Source organism: Aphanomyces invadans (genome assembly GCF_000520115.1).
Source record: "Aphanomyces invadans strain NJM9701 unplaced genomic scaffold supercont1.45, whole genome shotgun sequence".
Classification (NCBI taxonomy): Eukaryota; Oomycota; class Saprolegniomycetes; order Saprolegniales; family Verrucalvaceae; genus Aphanomyces; species Aphanomyces invadans.
The window spans coordinates 219674-246131 of NW_008580190.1; the positions used below are offsets into that span (position 1 = coordinate 219674).

At 52.5% G+C, this 26458-nt stretch overlaps 4 protein-coding genes across 4 annotated transcripts; 1 reads left to right on the top strand and 3 right to left on the bottom strand.

Moving 5' to 3' along the window:
- Positions 1–7583: 7583 nt before the first annotated feature.
- H310_12946 (hypothetical protein) lies at positions 7584–14600 on the top strand (the record flags this gene model as incomplete). Its single annotated transcript, XM_008880248.1, has 20 exons — positions 7584–8105; positions 8156–8281; positions 8334–8661; positions 8721–8779; positions 8828–8928; positions 8976–9300; positions 9364–9518; positions 9570–9894; positions 9961–10524; positions 10572–10730; positions 10778–12150; positions 12200–12369; positions 12412–12637; positions 12747–12955; positions 13015–13201; positions 13256–13609; positions 13684–13836; positions 13885–14088; positions 14142–14332; positions 14389–14600. The coding sequence occupies 20 exons, from the start codon at positions 7584–7586 to the stop codon at positions 14598–14600; spliced, it is 5943 nt and encodes a 1980-aa protein (XP_008878470.1).
- A 93-nt stretch (positions 14601–14693) lies between these two features.
- On the bottom strand, positions 14694–18509 carry H310_12947 (hypothetical protein). The gene is made up of 17 exons (XM_008880249.1): positions 18372–18509; positions 18133–18319; positions 17966–18059; positions 17800–17895; positions 17606–17703; positions 17232–17542; positions 16895–17179; positions 16688–16839; positions 16548–16634; positions 16355–16419; positions 16216–16308; positions 16020–16166; positions 15759–15951; positions 15553–15664; positions 15379–15502; positions 14956–15286; positions 14694–14902 (listed from the first exon to the last, which is right to left on the bottom strand). Exons 1-17 carry the CDS (start codon positions 18487–18489, stop codon positions 14753–14755), a joined length of 2643 nt encoding a protein of 880 aa, XP_008878471.1. The 5' UTR covers positions 18490–18509; the 3' UTR covers positions 14694–14752.
- Positions 18510–18669: 160 nt separating this feature from the next.
- Positions 18670–19114, bottom strand: H310_12948 (hypothetical protein). Its single transcript, XM_008880250.1, has one exon. It carries the CDS (start codon positions 19070–19072, stop codon positions 18701–18703), a length of 372 nt encoding a protein of 123 aa, XP_008878472.1. The 5' UTR covers positions 19073–19114; the 3' UTR covers positions 18670–18700.
- A 1211-nt stretch (positions 19115–20325) lies between these two features.
- H310_12949 (hypothetical protein) lies at positions 20326–22515 on the bottom strand. Its single transcript, XM_008880251.1, has one exon. The coding sequence runs from the start codon at positions 22475–22477 to the stop codon at positions 20834–20836; it is 1644 nt and encodes a 547-aa protein (XP_008878473.1). The 5' UTR covers positions 22478–22515; the 3' UTR covers positions 20326–20833.
- Between the last annotated feature and the right edge of the window lie 3943 nt (positions 22516–26458).

Consider the following 26458-nt stretch of genomic DNA (forward strand, 5'->3'; position numbering starts at 1 on the left):
GGAGGCTGCTGGTTGGCCACACTTGCAGTCGGTGCAGGTGCAGATGGCGCAAGTGCTTGGGCTACCCTGGCACACCGTCATGTCGGCGGGGGCATCAGGTTTGGTGCAGGTGCAGTTGGTGTAGGTGCTTAGGTTACTTGGGCACGGCATGACGCAGGTAAACGTTGGTAGTGGTGGCTGAAAGGAAAATTACAAAATGAAAGAGTGGCGGCTATGGCTGTGTCCAACATTGTAGTGTGGTGAGCCAACAATCGACAACGTTGGTCTTCTGGGTTTGTTTACACGATATGGACTCCCGTCATTGTGTATTGATTATTCCGTTTGATTATTTTATTACTTGACATTACTATGGTAGAGTTTATCGAAACAGTTCAAACCGTCTGCAGTCAAATGGAAACACGTCCAGTTTGCCTTGCACTCACGAGTCGTAAATCGTTTGTGACAGCTGTAGCATATCCTCAAGAGCATTCAACCATTATTCCAACTTTGAATTAGCATTTCTTCGTTAAACGGTGCCATGGTTTCGACAGACCTGCTACACAAGGTACGGGTTCGGTATCTAGCAATGGAGTTGATGCCAATGGGATTTTTTGGGTCCATTTGTACGGAAATACATGGACCCAATTTGGCGCAAATGGATATCTAGATGTTTGTATACAGTCCATTATCCGTACGATTTGTCTGTCGTATCCGGATGTTCGACCATTTTACCTATTTGCCCGCGGAAGAAACGTATTACACAGTGCATAATGGATGATTTACCTGGAAAGCCAAGCCGTTGAGCAATAAAACGTTGACATGTTTAAATTATACAATTTGAAATGAAACTTTCTTTAGACGCACCCCAAAATTTGTACCTTTCGGAAGTATCTGAAAGGATACCGATGAGTAGTCGAGGCAGTTCCGATCTCAATCGGCATGGCACAATCGGATTTGGAATGAAACGATCGCTGTCACAAGAACAATGAATAATTCAAAACTTGGACTGAAAAGCAAAAAAGCCATTTTAATTCGATTATGGCACATACTACTCTGGTGCGAAATAGTAGCAGGGTTCGACTTCCGATAGGTGGAAATATCTTTAATACCGCCTAAATTTTGAGGCGATTGGTGCATTAGAAAGTGCTGGATCTCTGCTTGATAGGATAGTTCATGAGCGTTCTAAAGCATTTTCGTTCCTGGGATATTGAGCCCGAAAAGTGTCGTGTCATTTCGTCCAAACTTTGACCCATCATACTATCCTAAAACGCATTTTCATATCGCACGAACTGCACACACCCATCACGCAACTTTAATCCATGCCAAAGGCTACTCGTCACCATCACTGCCTACTACTCACGGAACCCCCATGGCCGAAATGGCGGCAAACCCACCTTGACTACGAGGAGTGCGCCACCATCTTCGAGAGTCTGCTTTCCGTCTCGTCTTCTGTTAGACTACCTTAATGTTGCCATATTGCGGTTTACCAAGCAGTTCAACTGCCACTCGGATACTGTGTCGTGCGATTAGGTCCGCGGATTGCGTTCGTCTCAAATGGACCACATTTGTGTCGATATCGCACATCGCAGATCAGAGATGTAACATGTTATTTCTGTATGTTATTGACTTCGAAGATCTTCATTTTCTGAGCGTGTACTATTTATAGATATTTCAGGATACGAAAGAACCATGGAATGAAAATATTGAAGAGTCGGTTCGTCAAGTACCCAGGCATCGTGGCAGACACTGAGAGCTAGCTCTACATCATGCGTGCTTAGGTCTAAGATTCTATATCTCTATTCATAGTCGCAGCATCAGAAGTGCATTCGAACAATCGAGGGTCTCATTGATGCTGCGGAAACCGCTTTTTGTTAATTGCCTGTGGTGACGATGACAAAAGCATTCAATACTCTTCAAAAGGTGATGGAGAAGTACACGATGACAATGATTTCAAGCTCCCTATCACAAAGAAGGATGCAATGATTACCGACTTCACGGCATCCACTGAGGGGTGCGAAGTCTATAACTGCGAGAGCGCCTTGATCCATTTGAACTGGAGAAGAGGCATCCATGGAAGGACTTCTGAATTCCCAACAATATGTCTTTTGGCAATTGAATAAACTATATTGTTGGCCTTATTTCTTCGTTTTTGGAGTGACGTTAGAAAGGTTTTGAAATCGACTTTTCCTTTCCCATTGCGCTTCACAATATGTGTTGGCACTGAAACCCCAATTCTATTAAGAAAACTCCCGATATTCCATGAGTAATCCGGTCGCACTTGGCCCGGACAGGAATACAATCCTTTTCGCTTCCGGGCAAATGGCCACGCCTTTAAAGCGACGGATCTTCAGTGATCGCGAGTGCATTTTGCTCCTCACCCAGATATCTGCAGAAAGACCGCATCTTGCTCGTCGAGGAAGGATTATGGATGTTTGGGACTCTGTTGCTCGAAACTTGAACACCCTCGACGAGTTTGACCGACATCATTTCGACGGCAAAAAAGTCCAAGCCCTGTTCAACATTTTGCCGAGGGACCACGGAGAACGCAACAAGCTTCGCAGCGTGCATGTGGGGTCGACGAGGAAGTCACCGAGAAAACGATCCTTTTGGACGATCTGAGCGCTTAGTTGAAGAGGCGAAGCAAGAGGACATGCGTCGTGCAGCAAGCGAGGTGGAAGCTGCGGCGCGCGTCGAAGAGTCTGGTGCCATCGTGCGGGACGAGGCAATGAGATCACAAGGGAAGCCCAAAGGTCGAGAAGGTTTTGACGAATCGACTTGCGGAAAGATGATGAAGGTGCTCACTTTAATGAACGACGCAAACAAGAACGAGCTTGAGTTGCTCAAGTTCTTGTTCGAGAAGGAGCTGGAAGAGCGTCAGAAGGAACGAGAGGCCTAAGCAAGAGAGCGTGAAACTCAAGGCAGGGAACGTGAGACCCAGTTGCAACAAATTCAAGCGCTCCAAACAACCATGACTAATTTGATTACGACTCTTGTAAATAAACTTTGATTGATATATATATCTTTAAAAATCAACTATGTCCTCCGTATCAAGTTGCTCTTCTAATTTGGTTGCTGATGATCAAAGTACAAACTGATTTGGTTTCCTCCAATGTGGCAACAGTGACAATTAGTCAGTAGCATTGCCACGCTCACGATCTTGGCAACTGGTGATTGCATGAGTTTTGACAGATTTTTGAATGTAATGTAGGGCCACAACGTCTTCATGACTTTAAAATTCCATTCCACGGCTTGTCGCACTCGACTCATAGACTTGTTGAAGTTTTGTTTGTCAACAGACAGTCAAGTTGTTGTCACGGTAGCCACTCAAGACGTACTTTGTCACACCATAGGCTGGGTCGTCATAAATGTACTTTGACTCGAAAATATCCGGGTGTTGGTCGAACGCTGACAATACCTTGCTCATTGCGAGCATAGCAGAGTCATGTCCACGACCCTCACACGGTCCGCAGAAGTGCACACAAATGCCATCGAGTGCAGAAATAGCTTGAAAGTTCAAACAGTGTATGCGCTTGTGACCGCTGTAAATTAGCTTCTGCAAATTTCTTCCATCGCCCGTTGCTGAGATCCGAGATGTCTGCACCTTTGTGCCGTCAATAAATCCAAACATAGGGTCCACCGGTGCACCTTTTTTGAAAACAGAGTCGCAGTATTGGGACATTCGTGATCGAAGCAGTTTGGCGCTTAAAAAGAGGGTTGTGCTCCACCGATCATACACATCATGCACCAAGTAGAGAAATATATCGCACAGCTGGACCCGAGACCGTCCAAACGTAAGGCCCATGTCGTGGTAGCACCTGGGGAAGGTCGAACCGACTGAGCAGGATACACATTGCTCCTTCCCGACAAACACGTGATCCACCAAGTGTGATGATGGTTGCAGGAAGTCCGAGTAGGAAGGCAAGGCATTGTATACCACCAACGTCAAAGCGGAAGTCCTAGATTGCATTTGCATGAGGGTGCTTGTCGAGGCAAATACGACATTTGGGATGATCGGTGGCTCAAGTACTGCATAATGTACATGCGCACGAGGAAATCACGTGATGCTTTGTTTCTCGCGAAAGGAAGCAAGGTAATGATGTCGTGGATGGAGAGCATTTTGAGCAGGCAGGGAATGAAAAAGTAACCATCGCTGTGGTTCTTGGTACAATGTTGAAGTTGACGGAAAGGATCAGAAATCACCAAAACGTAATTTGACTATATTTCTTTCGATATCGGTTCCGGTAGTCGGAGCGGTATAGGAAGAAAACGACGATTTCGAAACCTTTCTATCCAAGTACTACAGTCTGAAAAGAAATTGTAGACGCACCCCAAAATTTTCACCTTCTCAAGTATCAGTAAGGATAGCGGTTCAAGCCGATACGCAGTCCATACAGTCATGTTCTCAATCGGCACGTGAAAAAGGAATTGGGATGAAGCCATGTCAATAAAGAAAAAAATGCCATGGTCAAAATTTTGGCTAATAAGAAATTATAGACGCACTTCCATATAAGGCTTTATATCAATGCAATTATCGCGGCAAAGGATTGTTTGGGCCATTCTCGTAGGCATATCCTCAGCCAATTTGGCCAAGTATGATTGATCGATCTCAGCCCAAGACTTGAGAATTTGTACCTTCGATTCAGCCCTTGTTTCAAACTGACGTCCGTTGGCGTAGACTTTTCGGGCTAGAACGCCCCAAACATTCTCGATTGGGCTCAAGTCGGGACTTTTCGCAGATTACTGCATAGTTGGCAATGGCATGCCGTCAAGGAAGGCGAATGTCGAGCGAGATCGGTGGATACTGGCATTGTCGTGTTGGAACGTAGGGGTGGCCGGCTCGGAAAGGACCGCCAATTCACGCATGGCAGGCAGCAGGTACGTTTCTTGATACTTCGCGGAGTCTTGTCGACCGTCTAGGATGGCTAGCTCCGTCTTGTTGTAGAATCTTATCCCTCGCCAAACCATAATAGAACCGCCACCACCCACTCGCTTCGAGAAGGTTTGCTCGTCATGCCCGAGGTCATGCCAGTAGTACTGACAACCATCTCGACCGTCAAAGTTGAACTACTTTTCGTCGGTAAACATAGTCGCTTTCAATTCCGCGGACCTGTGGAGGTGTCGACTGGCAAAGTTGACTCGGTCTTTTTGTGCCTGGGTATTAGGCGCGGTCCGGACCGGCGTTTCATGTAATTTGCGAATTTGGACGTACGCAACACATTAAGGACAGTAGTTTGACTTACTTTACCGCCTAATGCTGTAGATTTTGCCTTGACGACATTTGTTTGCTTGTAGCAAGCCTGAAAATGCGTCGGATCTCGTGGCTGGTGAGGATATAACGACTTCCTGGGGTTTTCTTGCGGCTTGGTTGGTCGCAATTCCGTAGAAACGTTGGCATAAGCTTGTCGCTTCGGTGGATTGCTAAAGCAATCCACCGACAGCTCTATTGAAGCTTGTAAAAGGCTAAGATTTGTCCGTTCTCTTCGTCGGTGATACCTTTGCCCCGAGGCATGTCTTTGAAGTCAATTTTGGTACTGACAAGGCCAGGGTATCGTTCGATGTCCTTCTCTAAGTGCAACAGTCGAAGAATCGCTTCTATAGGATAAAAATGGAATCTTTTGCTCCAATTATGCACTTTTCTCTTTATTAACATGGCTTCATCCCAAATCCTTTTTCACCCTGCCGATTGAGAACACGACTGCATGGACTACGTATCGGCTTGAACCGCTATCCTTACAGATACTTGAGAAGGTGAAAAATTTTGGGGTGCGTGTATAATTTCGTTGTTTTTTGATCGAGTCCCATGGTCTAATCAAGACAAGACGAGGGCAGCAACTGTTTGGATCAGAGAAGTATATAGAAGAGGACATCGTTTGACGCCCTGTTCATGTGAGTGCCAAATCGACTTCTGAGTCATGACTGGGGCAATTGAATAACCGACGGAGAGGAAGGCAAGATTCTGGTTCATCGTAAACTCCATATGCAATATCGATTGATTGCTTAGGAACCTAGAAAAGTGACGCATGTGTGCGGAACTTCCTTCGTAACTACGGCCAGCCAAGCAGCAAAACGGTCCTGCAATCGCTGATCACTCACCAGCCGCGAGATCTGACGAATTTTCAAGATTTTACACAGAAAAAATACAATATTCTTCTTAACAGAAATCAACGAAATCTACTGTATTCAATACGTTGCGTACAATTAAACTTGTAGAGCACGTGAAGTGCCGGTCTAGATCTCCGTAACACCCAAGGATAAGATAGATAGGCTGAGTGAAAAGTTCCAACTGACTCCTGCACAAAGCCGTGGAATTCAAGGCGACTATTTTTTCTGACAAAAAGAGGTTCAACCTCGGCCGCTTAGAATATTGCCAGTACTACTGGCATTACCTACGTCACGTAGAGCAAGCTTCTGTGGGCATGTGAAATGTGGCAGTCATGATTTGTGGCGGCTTGAGCTTCTACGCTAGGTTGAGTTAACCGTCCTGGATGGTCAATGAGACTCTACTAAGTATCAAGAAATGCTGCGGTGGCACCTGCTGCCATTCATATATGTGTTGACAGTGCATTCCGATTGAACAAGACATTTCCAGTATCCACTGATCTCATTCGACAATCGCCAACTTCACAATTTGAGACCAATCGAAATGTTGGGAGCGTTCGAGCCCGTAATATCTACACCAAAGGTCGTCTTTCGAAACAAGGATCGTACGCATGGCTCAAATTCTCCAGTTGTGGGCTGAGATCGATCAATCATACTTAGCTATGTTTGCTGAAGGTATGTCTACAATCTGGCCCAAAATCATTACCGGGGCAATTGCATGGACATTTGGTCTTGAAAAGCGATGTGCGTCTATAACTGGTTTTCTGTTAAAGCTTTATAATGTTCTTTGTCGTCGTCTTGATATCATCTCATCCCCTAACCTTTTGGGTCATGCCATAAACTGTACTTGCCTGGACCACGTAACGGCTAAAACCGCTATGCATACAAATACTAGTACCTCACAAGGAACATTCTTTCAGTGTTTCTATCTATTCTTTTCCGATTGCAATCTCCACGCGCGTCGCACGAACATCTCAGCCACAACTAGCACACCGCGACGACCTCCCGTTGAACTCGCTGGAACGCAAAGGATGTTCGTTGAAAATGCACGACGAATAGAAGCACCATCACAAAGGATGCGATGAGACCATGCTGATGTCCCTCTGTGGTAGCTCCAGGAATGCGACTTGACTGTCGCGATACTCGATTAGTACTTGTTATCAAATTTATCTGTGCTAAAGAATGCAGGCACATGAGCTATAGCACCTAACGTTACAGGGCCATGTTTTCTTGCACAACACAACTGACTGGCCGACGGATCGTTGTGGAGGGAAAGGTATGGTTCGAGCCATGTATCGGTTGACCCGATGGTCGCACCAGAAGACCCCCCTCATCACACACTTTTGCAAGGCCAGTTCTGCTCAAACGCCGCGGATTTGGTCCCAAACTTTGAGCCTGACGATCTTTGAAGATATTGGTCGGTTTCATGTAACCGACAAACCGCATACTGTTGTAAGAGAATCGTGGCTTCTGCCGATGGAGGTGTGCGTGGAGCGACAACTCCGATGAGCAAGAGAGTGATTCCCATGGCGGTGGCGCCGCCGCCGTCGTTGCTGACGACGACGCCGTTGCCGCCGACCCTGGCATCCGCGTCATTGGCATCCAAACAGAACAAGGGAACAAAACTCCCCATGGATCGTTTTGCCATGATGCGCCAGGTGAACCTTGAAACTAGCGCCTCGGCCACCGCCGTCGACACCGTATCCGCGGGTCAGAATCATCGGGAGCGACTTCAGCAAGAATCCCGCCGACGGGTGGAAGTCGTGCTAATGGAGAAAGAAGATTATACGTTCACCCAGGAGGGCGTTGACCGCCTCAAGCGGCAGGAAGCACGACTCGTCATGCAGGATGAAGACAAACGCATGCGGCAGCTCATGAAAGATGAGGCCGCCGTCAAGTATCAAGCCCTGGAAAGAGAACGACGTCGGATTGAAGCCGAGGAACGGCAGGTGCTCCTCGAGAAGCATAGAGTGGAAATGGAAGCGCAAAAAGCCAAACAAGATGCTGACAACGAGCGCAAAAGACTGGTTAGTCGCATATTCCCATGGTCTCAACTGCTCGGTGACGGCACTTGCAGGAACGGGAAGAGCGCATGCGCAAAATGAAAGAAGCATCCGATCGCAAGGCTCGCGAAGAGTACTTGGCAAATGAAGCGGTCAAGAAGGCGGCACTGGAGAGAGAGCGTCAAGCACAGCAGGAACAGGTGGCAACTGCCGTTATAGCTTACCAAACCGATGACAAGGAACCTCGTGTAGATGGAGCGGCTCCACATGGAAATCGAGGACGAAGCCGAGCGCTGTCGCATGCAAAGAGCTGCTGAGGAAGCGTTGATCCAGGCCAAGGTCGCAGCGGAGGAGGCCAAGTGGAAAGCTTGGGAGGAGGCGGAGGCCGCGCGAGAAGCGTCCGAGCAGGCAGCGCGACGAGCGCAAAAAGCTGCGCAGTACGAGGCCGACAAGAAGCGCCGCATGGACCTGCATCGCCTTCGCAAAGAAACGGAGAACCGGCTCAAGCGCATCGAAGCGATGGACCACCCTACTCCGCTTCCCCCACCGCCGTCCAGAACCCCCGATTCACCTTCCAAGAGTGAGGACTAAGCTCGAAACACTCTGCATCCTACTCACACCTCCTCTGCTGTTTGCCAGGTGTGCCAAAAATTGGGTCCTTTTGCTTGAACCCGTCCGTGGAAAAGCCAACAACTGGGGTGACCACTCGTGCGCACCACTTGGCCACTGAGCGCGTTCGTTCGTAGGACTTCAAGGACATTGCGGCGATGTCAAAAGATGAGCTGCGTGAAGAGCACAATACGTGTGTGCAGCTAAAGAAAACGATCAAGCAAGATATTGTATCCTGGTACGGCACCACCCATCTCACCGAGCGTGCTGAGTCCGTACGCCAAGGTGTGACGCGTTCCAAGCCAAGCTGGGTCGTCCCCCGACGCTCGAGGAAAAAACCGAGATCCAGCCGCTGTACAAGCGCTATAGCGACGTGGAGGCGCACCTCCGGCTTGTCAAGCACCGATTGGAAGGGTTGGTGGCGCAGGAAAAGGCAAAGAAGGCGCAGGAAGCATCTGTGTTTCATCAACTCAGTGCGGCGGCTGAAAGCAAAGCGACTCCCACGCTTCCGCCGGCAACGTTGAAACCAACCACTTCTCGCGATCAACTCCATGCGATACTCGACTCGACCGCTGACGCGGCAGTTCCATCGTCCGACCTCGATCAACTGGTGCGTGCGTCTGCGCTGTCGTTGTTGTTCGGGAGTGTTTGGATAAAGCCGTTGTGGCGACAGACCACCCGAAAGAAGACTCTCAAACAAGAGATCCAAGACTGGTGCACACAGTTCCAGAGCGCGCATGGACGTCCCCCGACCATCGCAGACAAAAAGGACGTTCAAGGATTATACGAAGAGTATGCAGCTCTCGACGCGAGAATCAAAGCTCTCAAGTAAGTCGCCCACTCCGTCCGTCGTGTCGCTTCATTTCAACACAGGTATAGCTCGGCGGAAACTGTGCTTATGGCTCCATCACCGACTGCAGCTGCTGTATTGCCAGGAAACTTGAGCCTCGCGGACCTCGTGAATCTAGTCCACGATGCCCTCGACGACCCGACCCCGCTCGCCCCTCGTGATTTGGCGCAGCGCATTCTCGCCATCCATGAAGCAATGGACGGTCAGAAATGCTCCCCGTTTTTGCGAGTCGATGGCGTTGAGAGCGAGTCGCCGGCGGCCCAGGCTGGACTTCAAGTTGGAGACCTCATCGGTCGGTTTGGCACCGTCGTCGCCGTCTTGACAGCCACCCATTCGAATTTGATTCGCCAAGTGGTGCGTGCACCACCTTTGTGGACGCTGCTTGTTCACGAGCAACTTTGTGATGATGCGGGCTATTAGGTGACTGTGGTGAATGCAAGGGTGGGAAAGGGAGTGTCCATCTCGCTGCAGCGGGGCAGCTCGTCCTGGCGCCACTTGGTGCTCAAGCCTCAAAAGTGGAGAGGCAAAGGGTTGTTGGGGTGTGTTTTACAGCCATACGAAGCCCCTGGTGCCACGCAACCTGCCCTGGTCTCCATTTCTCCACCAAGGCCTGTCGAACCATCGCAGCCACATGAGCTCGACCTGTACGAAGCCCTCACCGTCCCCCTCCCCGAACCTATGATGCTCCCGCTCGGGGACTTGGTTGTTTGGCACCACAAGCTCTTGGATGGAATGGACAGTTTGGCGTCCAAAGAATCGATGGAAGCGATGAAGACCCAAATGGAAGCGACGATGGCCCAACTAACGGTACACATTCAACGCCTCATGACGGAGAGCCATGCGATTCCGTTCCTAAAAGTTGAATCGGTCGAAACTTCGTCGCCGTCGGCCCTCGCTGGTCTTGAACCTGGAGACTTGCTCGGGCGAGTTGGCTACGTCATGTACTACAACGGCGCGACCCATGCCACCTTGATCAAAGAGATGGTGAGTGAATTGCCCGCGTTGCCACGGAATTCAGAGGCATGTCGTAGGTCGGGCTTGTCAACGACCGCACGAACCACGGCATTTCAATCTCCTTCTTACGACGGAATCGCACGTGGCGACCCCTTGTGCTTCGGCCCCAGAAGTGGAGCGGCCAAGGGCTCCTCGGGTGCATTCTGCATCCGTTTGACGCCCCTGAACGCGTCAAGGTTGACCTCGATGCTTCTCTCTTCGACCTGACTTCTCTGCCGCGTAGAAGCTCGCGTCAACGCTAAAGCTATCGCCCACTGCGACCCAACCGATCCCGCCCCCTCGCGTCGTTGCCACCGTGCCAAGTCTTCCCAGCCAACTTACACGAGACGAGCCAGCCCCCGAGCCTGCCACACAAACCTTTACCTCGCCAACGACTACAGACGACGCCACGATGCTCACCGAAACACCACCAAAAAACATTGCAGACGAGTGCATCCTGCCAGCCGACACCGCTTACGAGCGCATCGAAGGAACGACGTCCGACGTCGCATGCGAGCACTCGACACTTCGTCGAGACGTAAACGAATCCATGGCGCTGCGCCACTCGCTGGTGGCCCCAAGCCCGGCCACGGAGATCCCCAATGTGGCTCGTACCGCGGATACTTTGGGCATCGCCACCGATGCAGACCTTGCGCAACCCCTGGATATGGGTGTACCCTCCATCACGAACCAACCGGGCAATCTCGGTGACCGAAATCGGGCAGCCGAGGCAGCTACGACCGCAGTCACTGTCGAGAACTGTGCGCCGAAAGCATTCAATGCTACAGCGCTCCATCCAACCGTGTCCGATGGTAGCGACCATGGCCCGTCTGTCGAAAACCCTCGGCTGGCCACTGCTGGCAACAAGGTACCGCTCCTTGCCACTCCCGAGACCCAACGAGGGCTTGGACCCGACAACAGCGCCTGCACGGACGCGCAACCAATTGCGACGGAAGAAGGCGAGCCAGGCACACCGTCAACCGAGCCTATTCATCGAGGAACTTACCAAGACACTAACTTGGGCAAAAAAGAGCCGTCTGGGCCAGACAATGATGCGTCGTCGGCACCAACACCAGAGCAGGAAGCGATCGATATCCCGCGACAACAGGTCGCCCACGTCGAGGAGAGCGCTCTAGATGACGCCCTAGTCAGTCCAAATACTGTTCCAGAAGAGCAAGGCTCGATTTCCCCTCAGCCTGACACGGCCAACGCATCATCTCAAGAACCAGAGGGCTCATCAAGTCATGTGGAAAGCCAGGATCACGCCAAGGAAATGACAGCGGTTGCGTTTGAGGACGACGCAGACGCTCCGCTCATCGTGCCCCAATGGCCGGCCCCCGCAGAACGCTTCCCGGCTTCGACCATCGAGCCATTCGACGCTCTCAACGAGACCACAACGCCTGCAACGGACGACGTTCACGAGTCGGTGGCAGACAGCACCGTCGACGACGCACCATACAACTTTCCCGTTGAAGCATTTGGCGTATTTGAGGAAGTCACAGGGAATGCCGCACGTGCGGGGCTTGAGGGAAACGATTACTTGGTTTGGTACGATGGCATGCCAGCGGCCACGGGCGGTCCCCCTTCCAGCAGTGCCCTTCTCAACGCCTTTTCCAAGTGTGCATTGCCACGTGTGCTATCCCCTATCTCACCGACATTGGTTTAGATGCACCGCGTTCCCACTGCGACTCCACATCGCGCGCTGGAACGTTGACGCCCTGCTGTACGAGACCCACGACGTAGAGCTCGAGTCCTGGGATGGGGTCGGGATCGTTTTGCCGATTGTTGCCGCCGACGATGCCACGACGACGACGACTGCGAGCAGCAGCTCTTCTGGTACGCCCATGGCATTGTGGTGAGCATGAGATGGAGTTGTAGTTGCCCCACCTGTCGACAACGGAGGCGCGTTTGCCCAAATCAATGCAGTATATGACACGTCCCCGGCGGACAACGGAGGGTTGATGGTCGGGGATCTCGTGTTTTGGATAACGGACCTCCCCGTGTTCCCCACCCTCGACAGTGTCTCCGACTGGATCGGTGCCATGTATTCCGCGGCCCAGGCCGTCGAAATCCACGTCTATCGGTACTCGGTCGACGATTCCCGGTAGCCTCCTCCCCTGCCACCCCCTCGTTTCGCTTTGCGTCGCCTTTTTGTCGATGGAATCCGCCTCGTTCATCATCTAATGGAAGGTGTTTTTGTTTTTGGAGCATAGCTACGACGAACTCGTGCTTCAAATCCAGCCCGACCGATGGTGCGCGCCCCAGCTGCACTTGTCGTCGGCCGTTCGCCGGAACGTCGAGCTGCTTGGCGTGGATCTCATCTTCTTCGACATTCCCGTGCCCCAAACGATCTATACTCCGTTCCTCCTTGTCGAGCACGTCATCGATGGCTCTCCCGCCGCGGATGCCGGGCTCGTTGCAGGTACATTTTCGTCGCGATCGCGTCGTTGAAACAGAGGAATATTGTCGAGGCGAGCGTAGGGGATTGGGTTGGCAAGATCGGCCAGCTCACAGCGTCGAGTTTGACGACGAGGCCAGCCGACGACGTCATGGGCCAAGCGCACTTGTACATTGACAAGGCCATGCCTGTGCAGCTCGGTCGGTTTGACCGGACAACGCAAACAATGCACACATTTGACGTGACGTTGCGACCGCAAACGTGGGATGGGTGCGTACATGCTGCGAAGATGGCGCGTGGACTGTTCTCAACGAAATATCGCAGCGAGGGGCTAGTGGGGTGCCAACTCAGTCCGTGGAGCCCCCAAGACCTGGCCCCATTCCTCGTCGTCGAGTTGCGCGCGCCGCAAACCCCTTGCGACTCCGCGATTCAAGAGGGGGACCTCGTCCTGCGCGTCGGAGATTACGTTCACAGCGCGTCGATGCAGGAGGTGTCGCTTTACGTCGACAGCCGCGCCACTGTGTTGCTCGTGCTGCAGCGATGGGACTCGTCCCAAATGGCGTACACTACGTTTCCTGTGATCGTCGCTAGTCCACCCACGAGTGCGACAGCATGGACGTTGGATGGCATCGAGATAGGTGGGTGGTGCTGCGCCGTATACGAAACGTACTGGGCCAGGTACGTCCTGCCATCCCGTTGGGGAGTCCTTGGCAATGAGGGTCTGGGAAGCATCATGGAGAACATTGGGTCAGATACGAAGAAGCCCATCCAGCAGAACTGCCGTGCAAAGAGTGCTGGGCCACCACGTTTAGCACGGTCGCTCACGCTGCGGCGTATGCTGGCCACGACCCGTGCCTGCGGTATTTGGGCGAATGCTTTGACGTGTTTGTGATGGATTCATTCGGGTGCGTGGGTCCCGACAGAGCGAACCTCATGCGACCATCCTTGTCTAGCCGGACGCCGCTCTTTTACGCGTGTTATGCCAACCAAGTCGACTGCATTCAGCTGCTCCTGACAATGGACTGTTCGAATCTCAAGGAGGCGATCGACGCCAATGGCGACACGCCGCTACATGCGGCGACCAGCGGCGGGGCCTTGGCCGCGATTGCGCTCTTGCTCCAAGCCGGCTGCAACCCGGAACCGATCAATTACTCGGGGTAAACACGTGGATTGTCGCGGACGGGTGTGCTCAGATGGCAATCCTGGCTAGAATGCGACCGGTGCACGTCGCCCCGTCGGCCGATACGTTGCAAGCGCTCGCTGCGGGCGCCGCAGACCTCCTCGCCTTGGATGGCTCTGGCCGCACGGCGCTCTCGTACGCATGCATGACCGGTGACGAGGCGAGCGTCCAGTACCTTGTGGCCGAGTGTACCGAGTTCATCGACTTCCCCGACCCCGAAGGTCCCCCTGATAGCGTCCTCGGCTTGTTTGCACCGTGGGTGACGTGGTGCGTGTAGGCGATACGCCCCTGCATTTTGCTGTGGCGGGGGGATTTTTCACGTGCGTCCAAGCAATCGTGGCAGCAGCTTCCCCCAAATACGTCCTCCGCCCGAACAAGGCACAGCAAACTGCTCTGGACGTGGCACGTGCGAACCCCGCCAGCACGGCGATTGCCCAGTATTTGGAGCAAACGTGCGTGGTAGACGAGTCGACGGCCGTCCTTCGTTGAGAAATTAATGTCAGCGTGACTGAATTCTCGTGACCATGTAGTTGCGATGGACGTTGTGCCTCGACCGATGGTCGGCTGCAGACGGGTTGAGATGTATACTCCAGCCCATTTTTGTCAAGGACAGAGCGCAAAGCTCGACTGGTTGTGTTAGACTACTCTGCAGGTGGCAATGACCCCCCAGGGATCGCATGCAACGTGAGCGCCGACGACGACGAGGGGAGCCGCGGGAGAGACTTGCAGTGTGGCGCAGTCTGCGGGCGCTGCAGCAGCAGCGATGCGGGCGCGCCGACGGTGGAGTCATTCTATCGACAGTGCGTATGGGTATCGTCAATGCCAACGGCGACGAACCACCTACCTGGAACTTTCCCACGAGCGCTACTTTTTCCAGACATGGCTGGTCGTTCAAGTCGACGGCGTGCACGAGGTGGGTGGCTGCTTGAACAGCGCTGACAGCGTCCGCTACATCTGCCGACGCCTTGGCGGTGCCATGCCGCGGCAGGCGGAACCCGCCCCGATAGATAAACTTGTCTTTTGTGTGTGGATGGATGTGACTGGGCTCGGCCATGGCTTTGGGTGGCACGGTGGTGTGGCCAGAACGTCTCGGAATCACGGCTCTTGTGTCGATCGGGTTGGTCTTTGTCGATTTCTTGGCATCCATCGCATCGTCAACTTGGTTGGTTGGATCCCTGTGGTATTACGACCGGTATCCCGTTGACACACGTTGCACGGGTAGAGATCGTTGGCTCGATGGCAGTGCCAGGTCGAGTGGGGTACGCACCGTGGAGATAGTGGGGCGGGGGTCGATTCGTATATTGGTCGATCACACGAAATGCACGTGGCGGTGTTTGGCCGGCCCTTTCCCGGGGGCTGGCCATCGAACGACGTGGCTGAAAGCGAGGCATCTACAATTCGAACCGTTGGCGTACGCTGCTAGCGTCTGCCGCGGGCGAACCTTTGAATCGACATTCGAGGCATGCCCGCAAGCGCCGTTCAAAGATATCCCGCGCCTGCACCGTGTACTTGGCCTCTTGCGGCGGCGACAACTTGTCGACCAAGTGATGGACCTAACGGAGAGCATGGTCAGTGCATGGGGCGGAACCACCACTCGTTCGATCGACGAGCACGAAACACCGATTGTTGAGGCCAGTAGAGACGGACCTTCTTTGCAAAGGATGCCGCCGCAGCCTTCCGCAACGAGTGCAAAAGCCCTGCTTCGTCCACGTTTAAGTCGTCCGTGAGGAGCTTGACATTGAGTTGGCACCGAATCGAGCCTGACATGAGCCGTCCGGCCCGCAGCAACAGGCCAGACAACTCGCTCTTGACGTCGTCAGGGTACGACGTGCTGTGCGAACTACGTTCCGTTTGGCTAGCAACGAATCCTTCCACCAAGGGTGGTGCCCGAGTCGGGGGAGTCTGTACCGGAAATGCTCGTGCTTCAAATCGATTTGAGCGATCGAGAGTGCCAACACATTCAACTGCTTCTCGACCGCCGCCACGTCGTTCAAGTCGACGTGCTGCAGACCGTCCATGACCTTCTTGAGCTCTTGCATGCTTGTCTGAGTGTGCCTGTGCAACTTGGTTATTTGCGGACACACATCACGGGGGATAATTGTACTTGTGTTCGGCTTCCATCTTTGCCACGACGCGTTCGAGGACGATGGAGGTCTCTTTGAATCCTTGTTCGAGCTCGCTGTGCTGCGCCTTGGCTCTACACGACACGTCACACCGCCATGCGCTCAATGGGAAGGTGCCACCGGTCAAGGTGGGACGCTGTGGTCGATTTCAAATCGCTCAGGCGATTCGAGATCGCGCCCATCGTCTACGTGTGCCTTAGCAAGAAAAGCGTACACAGTTTGAGGGCTGTGGACTGCGATGCCCACAACATCACTCTGTCCCGCAGCACGTGGCCAAAAATACACACCGACATCTCCTCGGCCGCAAGCGTACCTCTTGGGCCGACACGTGTTCGCTTCGAATGTCGCGCATTTCGAGCCGCACATTCGCCACGTTTGCATTCGTATGGCTGAGCTCCGCCTACACAAACGGACGGCGTTCGTTCGCGTCACGAGCTCGAGTTGCACGCCTACATGAAATTTGGGCAGGTCGGACGCGACATCGCGCACTTCCCCCCGCACAGCATGCACCGACCGCGCGAGCTCTTTGCACTCGACGGCCACCATTTTGTTCGTCTCGCCTTGCGCCCACTGAACTTCGCCCGCTTGACGCCGAAACAGCGCGACTACGACAGCCTTCGTCATGCACTCGGTCGACCAAATCGAAGATTTCTCGTTTACATTCGTTGTTGAGCGCGTCGAATGCTTTGTCGGCATCATCCAAACGCAGCCGAAGTTCCTTTTCCATGCCAGACACCGCCGCGTCCAGCTTCAAGTGGAGCGCCTGTGCCTTCATCTGGTGGTTTGTCAGCACGTCGAGCCGCGTTTCGTGAGTTGCCACGACGTTGGAAACGTCGCCAAGCCTCGTCGCCAAGTCGGCCACGGTCGCATCCACGGCATCAAGCCGTCCGGTCGCGGCGTCAACTCGAGTTGCAACGTCTCCCACCTTCCACTGGAGCTCGGCCACTACAGCTTCCTTTGGTCCAACTCGCTGACTTATGATGTACGCTCGGTGTACCTGAACTGGCCGTCGCGTCTTTATGGCTGCTTAAGGCTTCATGGACGTCACCGAGCTGAGCCTGGAGTTGGTGGTGGGTATTGGCATGGCTCTGGAATGTCGAGTGGTAGTCGGAATCCCGCGAATCGACCGTCGCGCGGAGTTGCAGCAGCTTGGCGTGGTTGTTGGCAGCCGCATCGTCCAGTGCTCGAACGCGCTTGGCCAGGTCTTCGCTTGTGTGGTCGACCGCGGCCACCTTGTCTCGGAGGAACGCGACGGTATCTTCCATCACATCCACTGATTCTTGCTGCATCTTGATACGGTTCTCCGTCCTGTGGACAGGCACAAAGCGACTTTGCTGCCAAGGAATTTCAAGCATTTTGAAGCAGGCGTACACCGTGACGACGTTGGTGATCGTGGTCGAGTTTTCGTGGATGGCGTTGAAAATGCCGTCAATTCGAGCCATCGTGGACGCTTCGAACGCTGCTTTCCACTGTAGAGCAAAGGCACGTCAGGCCATCGAAAAATGCATGGGGTACACCAGCAACACAACAAAGCACAAGAAATGAAGATGATGGTGATGTTGAACCTGGGCTTCCGCAGAGGCTTGTGCCGCCAACTTTTCGTCCACAACACGCTCGACCTGAGTTATCTTGACGTCGGTGCCGTGCACGAGTTGAGCGGCCTGGATCCAAGCGTCGGATTCCACGGTATACATCGAGTTGGCCGTGACATGACGATGCATGACCGAGTACCTCGGCTAGAACACTCTGTCGCAGCAAGTCGGCATCGGCAGAAGATGGCAGCGCCGCGACCGCCCGCTTGTGTTTTTCCAGCTCCAACTGCAGCCTGCCAAAGCGCCATGCGCGCTCAAGTTAGAGTTTGGAAGCGTTGGGTTGAGATAGGTGAAGAGGAACTCTACGTTGCAATGTGGACGTCATGGTCCAGTCGGAGCTTCATTTGATGGGCTCGGAGGTCGTCGAGGTGGTGAAAGAAAGTAGCTGTATTGGAAGCCGGGGGACCACTGCTTGATGGTTCAAGACGAGAGGCACCGGACGTCGACGACGCAAAGATGTTCGACTCGACCACCGTCAAGCGATCGGCAAGGCCTGACGCAGCGATCAGGTTATGTCAGGTGAACTGTTTGAAGACCGATCTTACTCGCAAGCGCGGGATGGCTCGGTATCGATGACTCGATGTCGTTCAGCCGTGTCACGAGGGTTTGGAGGAGCTGCTCCAGCGAGTTCGACTCAACGTGCAACAAGTTTGCGACGTTCATGTCCTTGAGATGGTCACCACATCCACAAGTGCAGGTGCAGTTACTACATCCCGACGAAAATAGGCACGTTGCTGGACTTGACTCCAGAATCTGGAGTCGATAACAACGCCGTTTACAACGTGCGTGCGTGTATAGCTCACGAGAAGCTCGTGCGACTGGAAGGGTGCACATCAACGCATACTCGACAAACCAAACGATTCATGGACATGCTTTAGAGTGCGAACCGACGTCGTCGACTAGTTTGTACATGCCGTCGTGCTCGGCCATGACTTGGGCATGTCGCTTCATGCGCCACCGCCAAACCAACATGAGCAACGTACAACTCAGCGCAGTGCCCACGGTGACGTACACGATGGGCGCCGCCACGTCCCAGCTGGATGACGGCGGCGGTGGTGGCGTTGTCGACGGCATCGTTTGGGCCAGTTGTCCTCCTTCGGAAACAATCCCAGTCCCGGCAGCAGACACAGCTAGCATCGTTTGCAACAGAACCTGCGCCGTGACCCATGACTGCACCTTTGGCATGATGAAGTGCACTGCACGATGCCGCGGGGAAATCCACAATCATCTGCGTCGCGGCTTTCATTCACGCAGCGCGTAACGAACGACCCAGGAGGGTCATCCGGATACGGGACCAGAACTGTTGCATTTTTCTCGGCCCCAAGTCGTGGTGTTCCGGACGAGGTCATTCACGGTACTGTTGATGCTCGCGCGTAGTTGCGGATGGTCGAGGTTTACTGTTGAACCCTCCGCGGTGGGGCGTGCTTGCTGCTGGCTGAACTCGCCGCCGCAGGCATGTACCTTGCAACATTTTGGCCACGAGGCCCACTGGTGTTGGTGTGCATACATATAGAAGCATGATTTCGCAACATCGGGGGATATTTGCATACTGTATATAACGGAGGGATGCTCGATGGAGTTGACGGCATCCCGATTTGAACATGGTGTCAAGCACCGCCACGAAGGACGCGGCGCGCGACAGATACATGGAGAGTATCGTGTGTTGTCGCGGCTGCGACATCGCCACGTCGTCGTACCAAAAGAGTAATAAAATCTCATGAACCCGATTTTTTGCTTCTTCTTGACTAATACATGAGCATGGATTTGTTTGGCAAAGTATGTACAATTGTGGAAATATGGTGGTAAAACAAAAGTTAAGCCCAATTTCTGTCTTAATGTTTGTATACTGGCCTTGAAATAGGGTATTTCTCAAGATCGTCCCACGAGTGGAAATTTTTCTCATGATCGTCCAAATTGAACGTTCGTTTTTTATTCGAAATCGTCGACCGCAGCATGATTGGCTAAACGTCACATGTCCGTCATCCTTGGAAGTTTGTCCGAGGGGGTGTTGGCCCTCACCATTCCAGAATTTCAACGGCCCCCAGCAACCGCTGCCCGCACCCGCCATCCACGACGCCACACCGAGCGCGACACCCACCGTGCGGTTTGACCCAGCGACTTCGATCTATACACATGAACACTCGGTCCATCTTGCCGCGCTGCACGTGCAATTTTTAGCCAATCATACCGCGGTGAACGCTTTGAAATAAACAACGAACGGCCAACTCGCACGATCGTGAGAAAATTTCAACTCGTTGGACGATCTTGAGATACACCACGTTGAAAAACACAAACAACATGTGATTATGACATGTTTTCCTACACGTATCGTAGCTGGGCTTGGGGGCAACCCAGTGAGATACGTACCCCCCAACACGACCTTCTTGTGATGCATGCCTCTCATGGAGGGGGAGTATGCCTGCAGAACACAAGCAAGGGCAGTGCATCCAAGCCTCTCGTGCCGCAAGTGCGGCGAAACCGCCAGCGATGAAGAAGTAGGCAGTAAGTTTTAGGAAATTCTAGCTTGACACTGCGAACACCAAACATAATGCTAACTGGACGTGCATCAGCTATGATTGCGTCGAAGGATTCCCTCCCTTTGCACAGGACAGCGCCAAGGGCACTGCGAAAGGATTGTAAGCATACGAGCAGTACTCGCTGTTGCGAACGATAGCCCCAACGCGCCGTTCAAAGCGAAACGAGACATGGACAACCACGACTTCGACCGCCAGTGGATGAACAGGACGCTTTGCCAAGCCAGGCCACAGTTTGTTGAATCAAAACAACTCGTGACCGAATCGAACTGACGAGGCGGCGAGAACCAAACGCTGTGGTCGCGACAACGTTCCATGGTGCCACAACACAGCGGGTCGGAGGTTGCCAATCCTCAAGGCACCATGTCCACGACATGGACATTCACGCGGCTCTAGCATGGAACCTGTTCCGAAACGCGCAATATATTGATTGTGGGATGGTATTGACGTAAACACTACACCAGTGTCGCAGTCTAGTCGCAGCCAGATCCACCGGCCAAGAGGTAGCACTGCGTCGATTCGAACATGGAGAGCAGCGTCGACGTGACTGACAAACACAAGATGGAAAACATCGCGACAATCATGGCGGCCCCGAGCATCGGGTACTTGCCTCCTTTGAGCAACAGTTCCTTGACGGCGGCCTTTTGCGGTGGCAAAATGATCGTCCAACAGCACGCGATGATTGTCGTCGCGTACACAATCATGTACGAGTACGCGGCATCCCGGCGAACTTCGGGCGTGTCCGTCTTGATGTCGGCTTTGGCCACCCGGAGCTGCGTCGAATACACGTTGGTGATCATCGTTCCAAACACGCTGGGCAAGTTGCCCACAGTGGTCAAGAGCCCATACGTCAGCCCTTCGTTGCCGTCGCCCGCCAATTCGACAATCACAAACGTCGTGACAACGAATTGGATGCCCAGGGGAATGTACTCGGTGAGGGGGATGCCGAGATAAAACCACTGGTTGCGCACGATGTTGTAGATCGTGAGGAACTGCGCGACCGCGTCGATGCAGCTCGCCGACAGCGTCGTGATGACCAAGAGCAAGCGCCAGTTCCAGTTGGTGCCCCACTTGCCGACTGCAAACAGCGTCCCAGAAAACACCACGTACGTCAGCACGGTCGCGATCGAGCTGTTGACAGGTTCGACCTTGGCCCAGTACACTTGGATGTAGTTGCCAGCCAACGACATAATGCCAGACGAAAAGAGGTTGAACATGAAGCTAAACACCATCACTTGCAGCACGGCGCGTTGTTGGATGAGGTTGAACACTTCAGCAAAGTACGTGGACCGGTTCACGGCCGCGCGCTTGCGATCTTTCATGAAGAAGAACACGAGCACCACGTTGACTACACACGGCACAGCCATGATCCAGAAGTACGCATTCACACTCACGTCAAAGCTGAACGTGCCGCCGAAGCGCGGAGAGCTCATGCAGAAACCAGACACCCCCGTGATCAGCGCGTTGAAAATGTACCGCGTTGCGTACGCAGACGATTGCAAGCGGCCGCGGACGTGGTCGGGCTCACGTTGGGCGTATTCCACGACCATGGCGTCGCACGCGACGTCGGCCATGATGTAGCAAAAGCACGCAACAGCGCAGAGAAGGGCAAGGAGCGACCCGTGGGATTGCGCGGACTTGATGTCTTCGGCTGAACTGTCGCCGTTGACGGCATCACCAGCAGGCTTGAGCGCAATAATGACAAAGCAAATGGCCGTCAAGGTCCACCCGAGTAGAATGTATGGCTTGCGGCTATACCCCATGATGGGAAAGCAGTCCGAAAGCATGCCGTAAAAGACTTTGAAGGACCACCCCAAACTCATGAGACCGCTGGCAGCGCTGATGGTCGCCGATTCCAGGCCAAAGTAATACGTGAGGACGGGCAGCTTCATGCCTCCAATGCCACCTATGCAAACGCCAACGACGGCGTATTGGAACAGCAGGACGAGCACCTCGGGGGAGGAGTAGTTGAGCGCGCCGCCTTCGCGAAGGGCGCCGTCCTCGAGGTCGAGGGGGGTGTTTGCATCTTTGAACGCCGCGCCATCTTTATCCGCATCGCTCTTGGTGATGGACGCAACGTACGACACGCGCTCTTGGAGGAGATGGTTCGAGACCATGGCAAATTCAGTTGTGAGCCCAACCCGGTTGCGCAACGAAGCCACGCGAACGAAAGACTAGTAGAAAGGGGGGTAACCCCAGCTGGGGGTCCACCTGACTGAGAATTGGGTATGTTCAAGTATACTGGTGGGCGCAGCGAACCCTGGCAAAGCTCGCGGGCGTTGGACCATCTTGTTTTCCTGTCAGATCAGTTGAATGCATACAGACAACATCAAGCAAAAACGCATCTTACCCCATGATTGGTCAAATATGCACTCCGTGTATTTGATTGAATCAGATTCGCGCTATGATTGGCCAAATACATCCTGGGGCTCTCCTATTGGTTGGTTTGAGAATCGGTCGTATCAACTTAAAGTTGCCCCAGACCCGTCTTCCTGCCCCGCGCTCCACGCTATGACACAGCGATTGCCAAGACTCAGCTCCTCCATGCTTCCGAGAACTACACACTCAGCGCGCATGCGAATTGTGCCGTTGAGCGCATGTCTCGTTCTGCGTGAAAAACGTAGTGTTGATCAAGAAGAGTCAAGTTTACGGCAGCTCTCGGCAACAAAACACAATCGCCTTTGTTCGCGAGACAGGTCACACAGCTTATCCCGCATGATAAAGATCACTTATATTTAACAAAAGAGGTGACTCTAGACTGTCATTTGCTAATTACTGTGCAAATAGTGCGTGGATGAAGCACATTTAAAACGAGCGAATACTACTCCAATCGACGCAAAGCTGACGCCAGGCATATCATGTCAATCGCGCATGAGCCTATATCAGCGATATTTCTGTTGCCATCGGATTGCCCAACGCGACTCTTGCAATTCGAAGAGCAGGCCAGCGGAGTTGGAGATCGTCCAATGCAGAAACTTTCTGAACTATACATGGCGAGCAACCCCTAAGTGATCTTATCACTGAGGAGTTGCTTGCATCGATGAAATAAATAAATAATCTAGAGGACTATAACACGCCGCCACCGTGTTGCGCGTAGGATGAGGTGGGCGGAGATATTAACGTCACTACTGTCGCCATACACAAATGCAATAGCGTGTTGTTTATGAATTCTTTCTGATCGAATCGGTCGACACGCGCGATTCTCTTTGTGGTGCGAGGCACTCCGGGTGGTGAGAACGATCGGGTCGGATGAATTGCCGACACTCGATCTTGTCAATTCTGCCTGGTTCAAGTGAACTACGCAAGGTAAGACTCAGTTTGGAAAGTCTCGTTGTTCGAGCTTGAGCTTTGAGCTGCTTAGACATTCTGGTTTGGTTGTGATCAACCATCCCGCCAAGTGTCGTCGACGTTGCATAGCCTTGTGGAGGAAGAGTTGCAGGACTCTTTGCAGCCCGTCCTCCCATACCTCACATGATAGCGCATGCCAACCTCTTGACGTTGGAGTCTTGGGACTATCGAAGGTGAGATTGCGTGCGATTTGATGATGGGAGATAAAATCGCGTTGTTTACAATCTGCGATCGAAAAGAGAAGAAAAAGGGGTCGAATGAACCATCACGCCCCAAGAGTCCATTCGCGTGAAAATACTCATGACGAAGTCATTTTCGACAAGGCATTTCCAACGGTGAAGTCGTACTGGCATGTGCAATTGTATATGAATATAAAATATATGGAAATAATGTTCGGAACTGATATAAACGATTGACTCGAATGTGATGGGAAGCTCAAGTTTATCCTATACTCGCACACAATTTATCCTACACTTCGACAAGGTCAGGTAACCCGTTGCCATTCCTCTTACCCAGATCACGACGCAATATGGTGCGTGTGTCAGCGCAGTAAGTGTACCGACCTTGTCAATAGGGTTCTATCTTTTGTTGCCAAGTTTAAATACTGCATATTCTCGTATTTTGTGTTGGCCAATCAGTGGCGTCATATCATATTTAGCTGGGTATAATATCAGCGACGGCCTTTTTTGCGCGCACTATCGTGGGTGCACTTGATCCATACACACAACCACGAACTTTTTCTCGTGTTTCCTGGAGATGGATGACGGGTACCGCGATTTTGTACATCGATATTGCTAGTTGTTGGCGGGGCTCCAGAAGAGTGAAATCGCCACCTATTGCTGTAATTGTGAGCGTAGTTACAAGCTCTTTCCCTTAGCCCCTGGATCATTGCTGTCAGATCCTTGCAAAGTTTCACTTTCCCAGACACTTGTTTCTGAACCGACTAGCAGTCTCGAATCTGCTCGTCACGGGCATTTTGGAACTCGAGACACGTTGAAGGTCCAACAATAACGTACAATTGAAGGACCACCAAGAAGTCACTTGTTTGGGTGGCGGGCGATACAAGGGGGCAGTGTCATTCGAGTTGAGTCGTTGCTCCCTTCCGCAACGTATTTTCGATGATGGCAACGGGAGCATGTCTTCCCTTGCAAACTGTTCGTCTTGAACCTCGAATGAATGGTCACCATGGACGCAATTCGCCTTTGCTGTGGCGAACCGACGCAGCATTTTTGACAACGACAAGGACCAAAAAGTCACGCAGGTACCAAAACCATGTTCAACATTGCGTGCGACAACATATCGTAGCTAGGAAACGCTGCCACTAAAGTTCACGGGCAATGTTGAATGGAAATTTGACGAGGAAGGGCGGTGCTGTTCTCTGCCTTCAAACCCTTCCTGACGCCCTAAGCACTTCGTCGCTTAGACGTCCAAAACAGTGCGGCATCCGACCGTCGTAACTAAAGTGGTGGGAATCGTACAAGTAAATATCTTAGGAAACCCACATGGACGGGCTATTGATAGACAGGGAGGATGAAACAAGCACAAGAATAGCTGGGCGGGCACATCGTCGAGGCAGCTTCCATTCGCCAAAAGGTACCGTACCGACCAGAGTTGATGCATGCGTTGGGAATTGCTCAGAGAAGCGCATCGGACACGGGACAATCGTCGAAGTTCCATCCGCCTGTGGGCACCACTCCTGCCTTTCTTCGAGCCCGGGGTTGCGATAACCATGTTGGTCTTTCCTTTGATCTTGAAAACATACGCATCACAACGAGGTTGACATCACGAATGCATCGAAAACCAATGACATTTAGTTCACCAGAGCAAACACATTTGAGTCGTTCGTTGTCTTGTGGCATCGTTTTGTGCCATTCGCGATGCTACGTCTTCATGCCGCCGGTCGAAACGTGCCGTCCAGCCACGGCAAGCAGGGGACGAAGTACCAGCACAATGGCTGAAAATCGGACATGCTTTGAGCGTTCACACCGCTCGACAGGCGATCCAAATTTCTGCAACCCATGACACAAAGTCTCTTTTGAGTCTGCACGGGAGGAGGGGTGTTGGACTTCTCTCGTCTGAATCGCGATCGATCCAAGTTTGGCAAAACAAAGCACAAATTTTTGTGTGAGCCAACTGGCTGCAGAAGTAGGGGGCATGCCGTGAATACTTGTATGTTGCTTGCACATTTCGTCACACAATTGGAAATATAGGCCCAAAACGTCGGGAATATGCCACGATGGGCCCGAATACCCCATCGCCAGGCAAAATGGCGTTTGGGAAATGGGAAAAGTTGGCGAAATCTTTTTCCGTTCGCGTGATGTGTCCCCAAAATAAAATTTTACATCATTATTGTAGCGTAATACAACGTCCAGGCAATATTTTGTAACAGCAATCATCATGTCTTCGCAAATGTCGTGTAAACGTCGATGAACGCAGTGGTTCTTGGGCGCATGGCGGGCTCGCAGCGCCACTCCATGGCGCTCGAGCGCTCTCGCGCTGCTGTGTTCTGACTGTCGGGAAAATGTATGCTTGGTTGTAGTATGAACAGCCGATCCGTCTATGTGATACACAAGGGTGTTCATATTATACAAAAGTTTGTTGGAAGGGTGAGAAATTTGCATTATACTTAGGGGGGGTGAGTTTCCAAACTGCCAGAATCTGACTGCGCTCAGCGTCAAAAACTAGGGAACACTGGCATTTTTTGTGATATCTCAGCAACCAATGGGAGTTAGGAGTCGCTGTTTGAATAT

Excerpts from the sequence above, each read along its gene's own strand:
- H310_12948 (XM_008880250.1), bottom strand. The coding sequence starts at position 19,072 with ATGAAAGCCGCGACGCAGATGATTGTGGATTTCCCCGCGGCATCGTGC.
- H310_12949 (XM_008880251.1), bottom strand. The coding sequence starts at position 22,477 with ATGGTCTCGAACCATCTCCTCCAAGAGCGCGTGTCGTACGTTGCGTCC.
- H310_12947 (XM_008880249.1), bottom strand. The coding sequence starts at position 18,489 with ATGAACGTCGCAAACTTGTTGCACGTTGAGTCGAACTCGCTGGAGCAG. Across the intron at positions 17,543-17,605 it reads ATCACCAACGTCGTCACGGT|GACGGAGAACCGTATCAAGA; the intron begins GTACGCCTGCTT and ends GCCTGTCCACAG. Across the intron at positions 14,903-14,955 it reads CGCTCGTGGGAAAGTTCCAG|AATGACTCCACCGTCGGCGC; the intron begins GTAGGTGGTTCG and ends CACTGTCGATAG.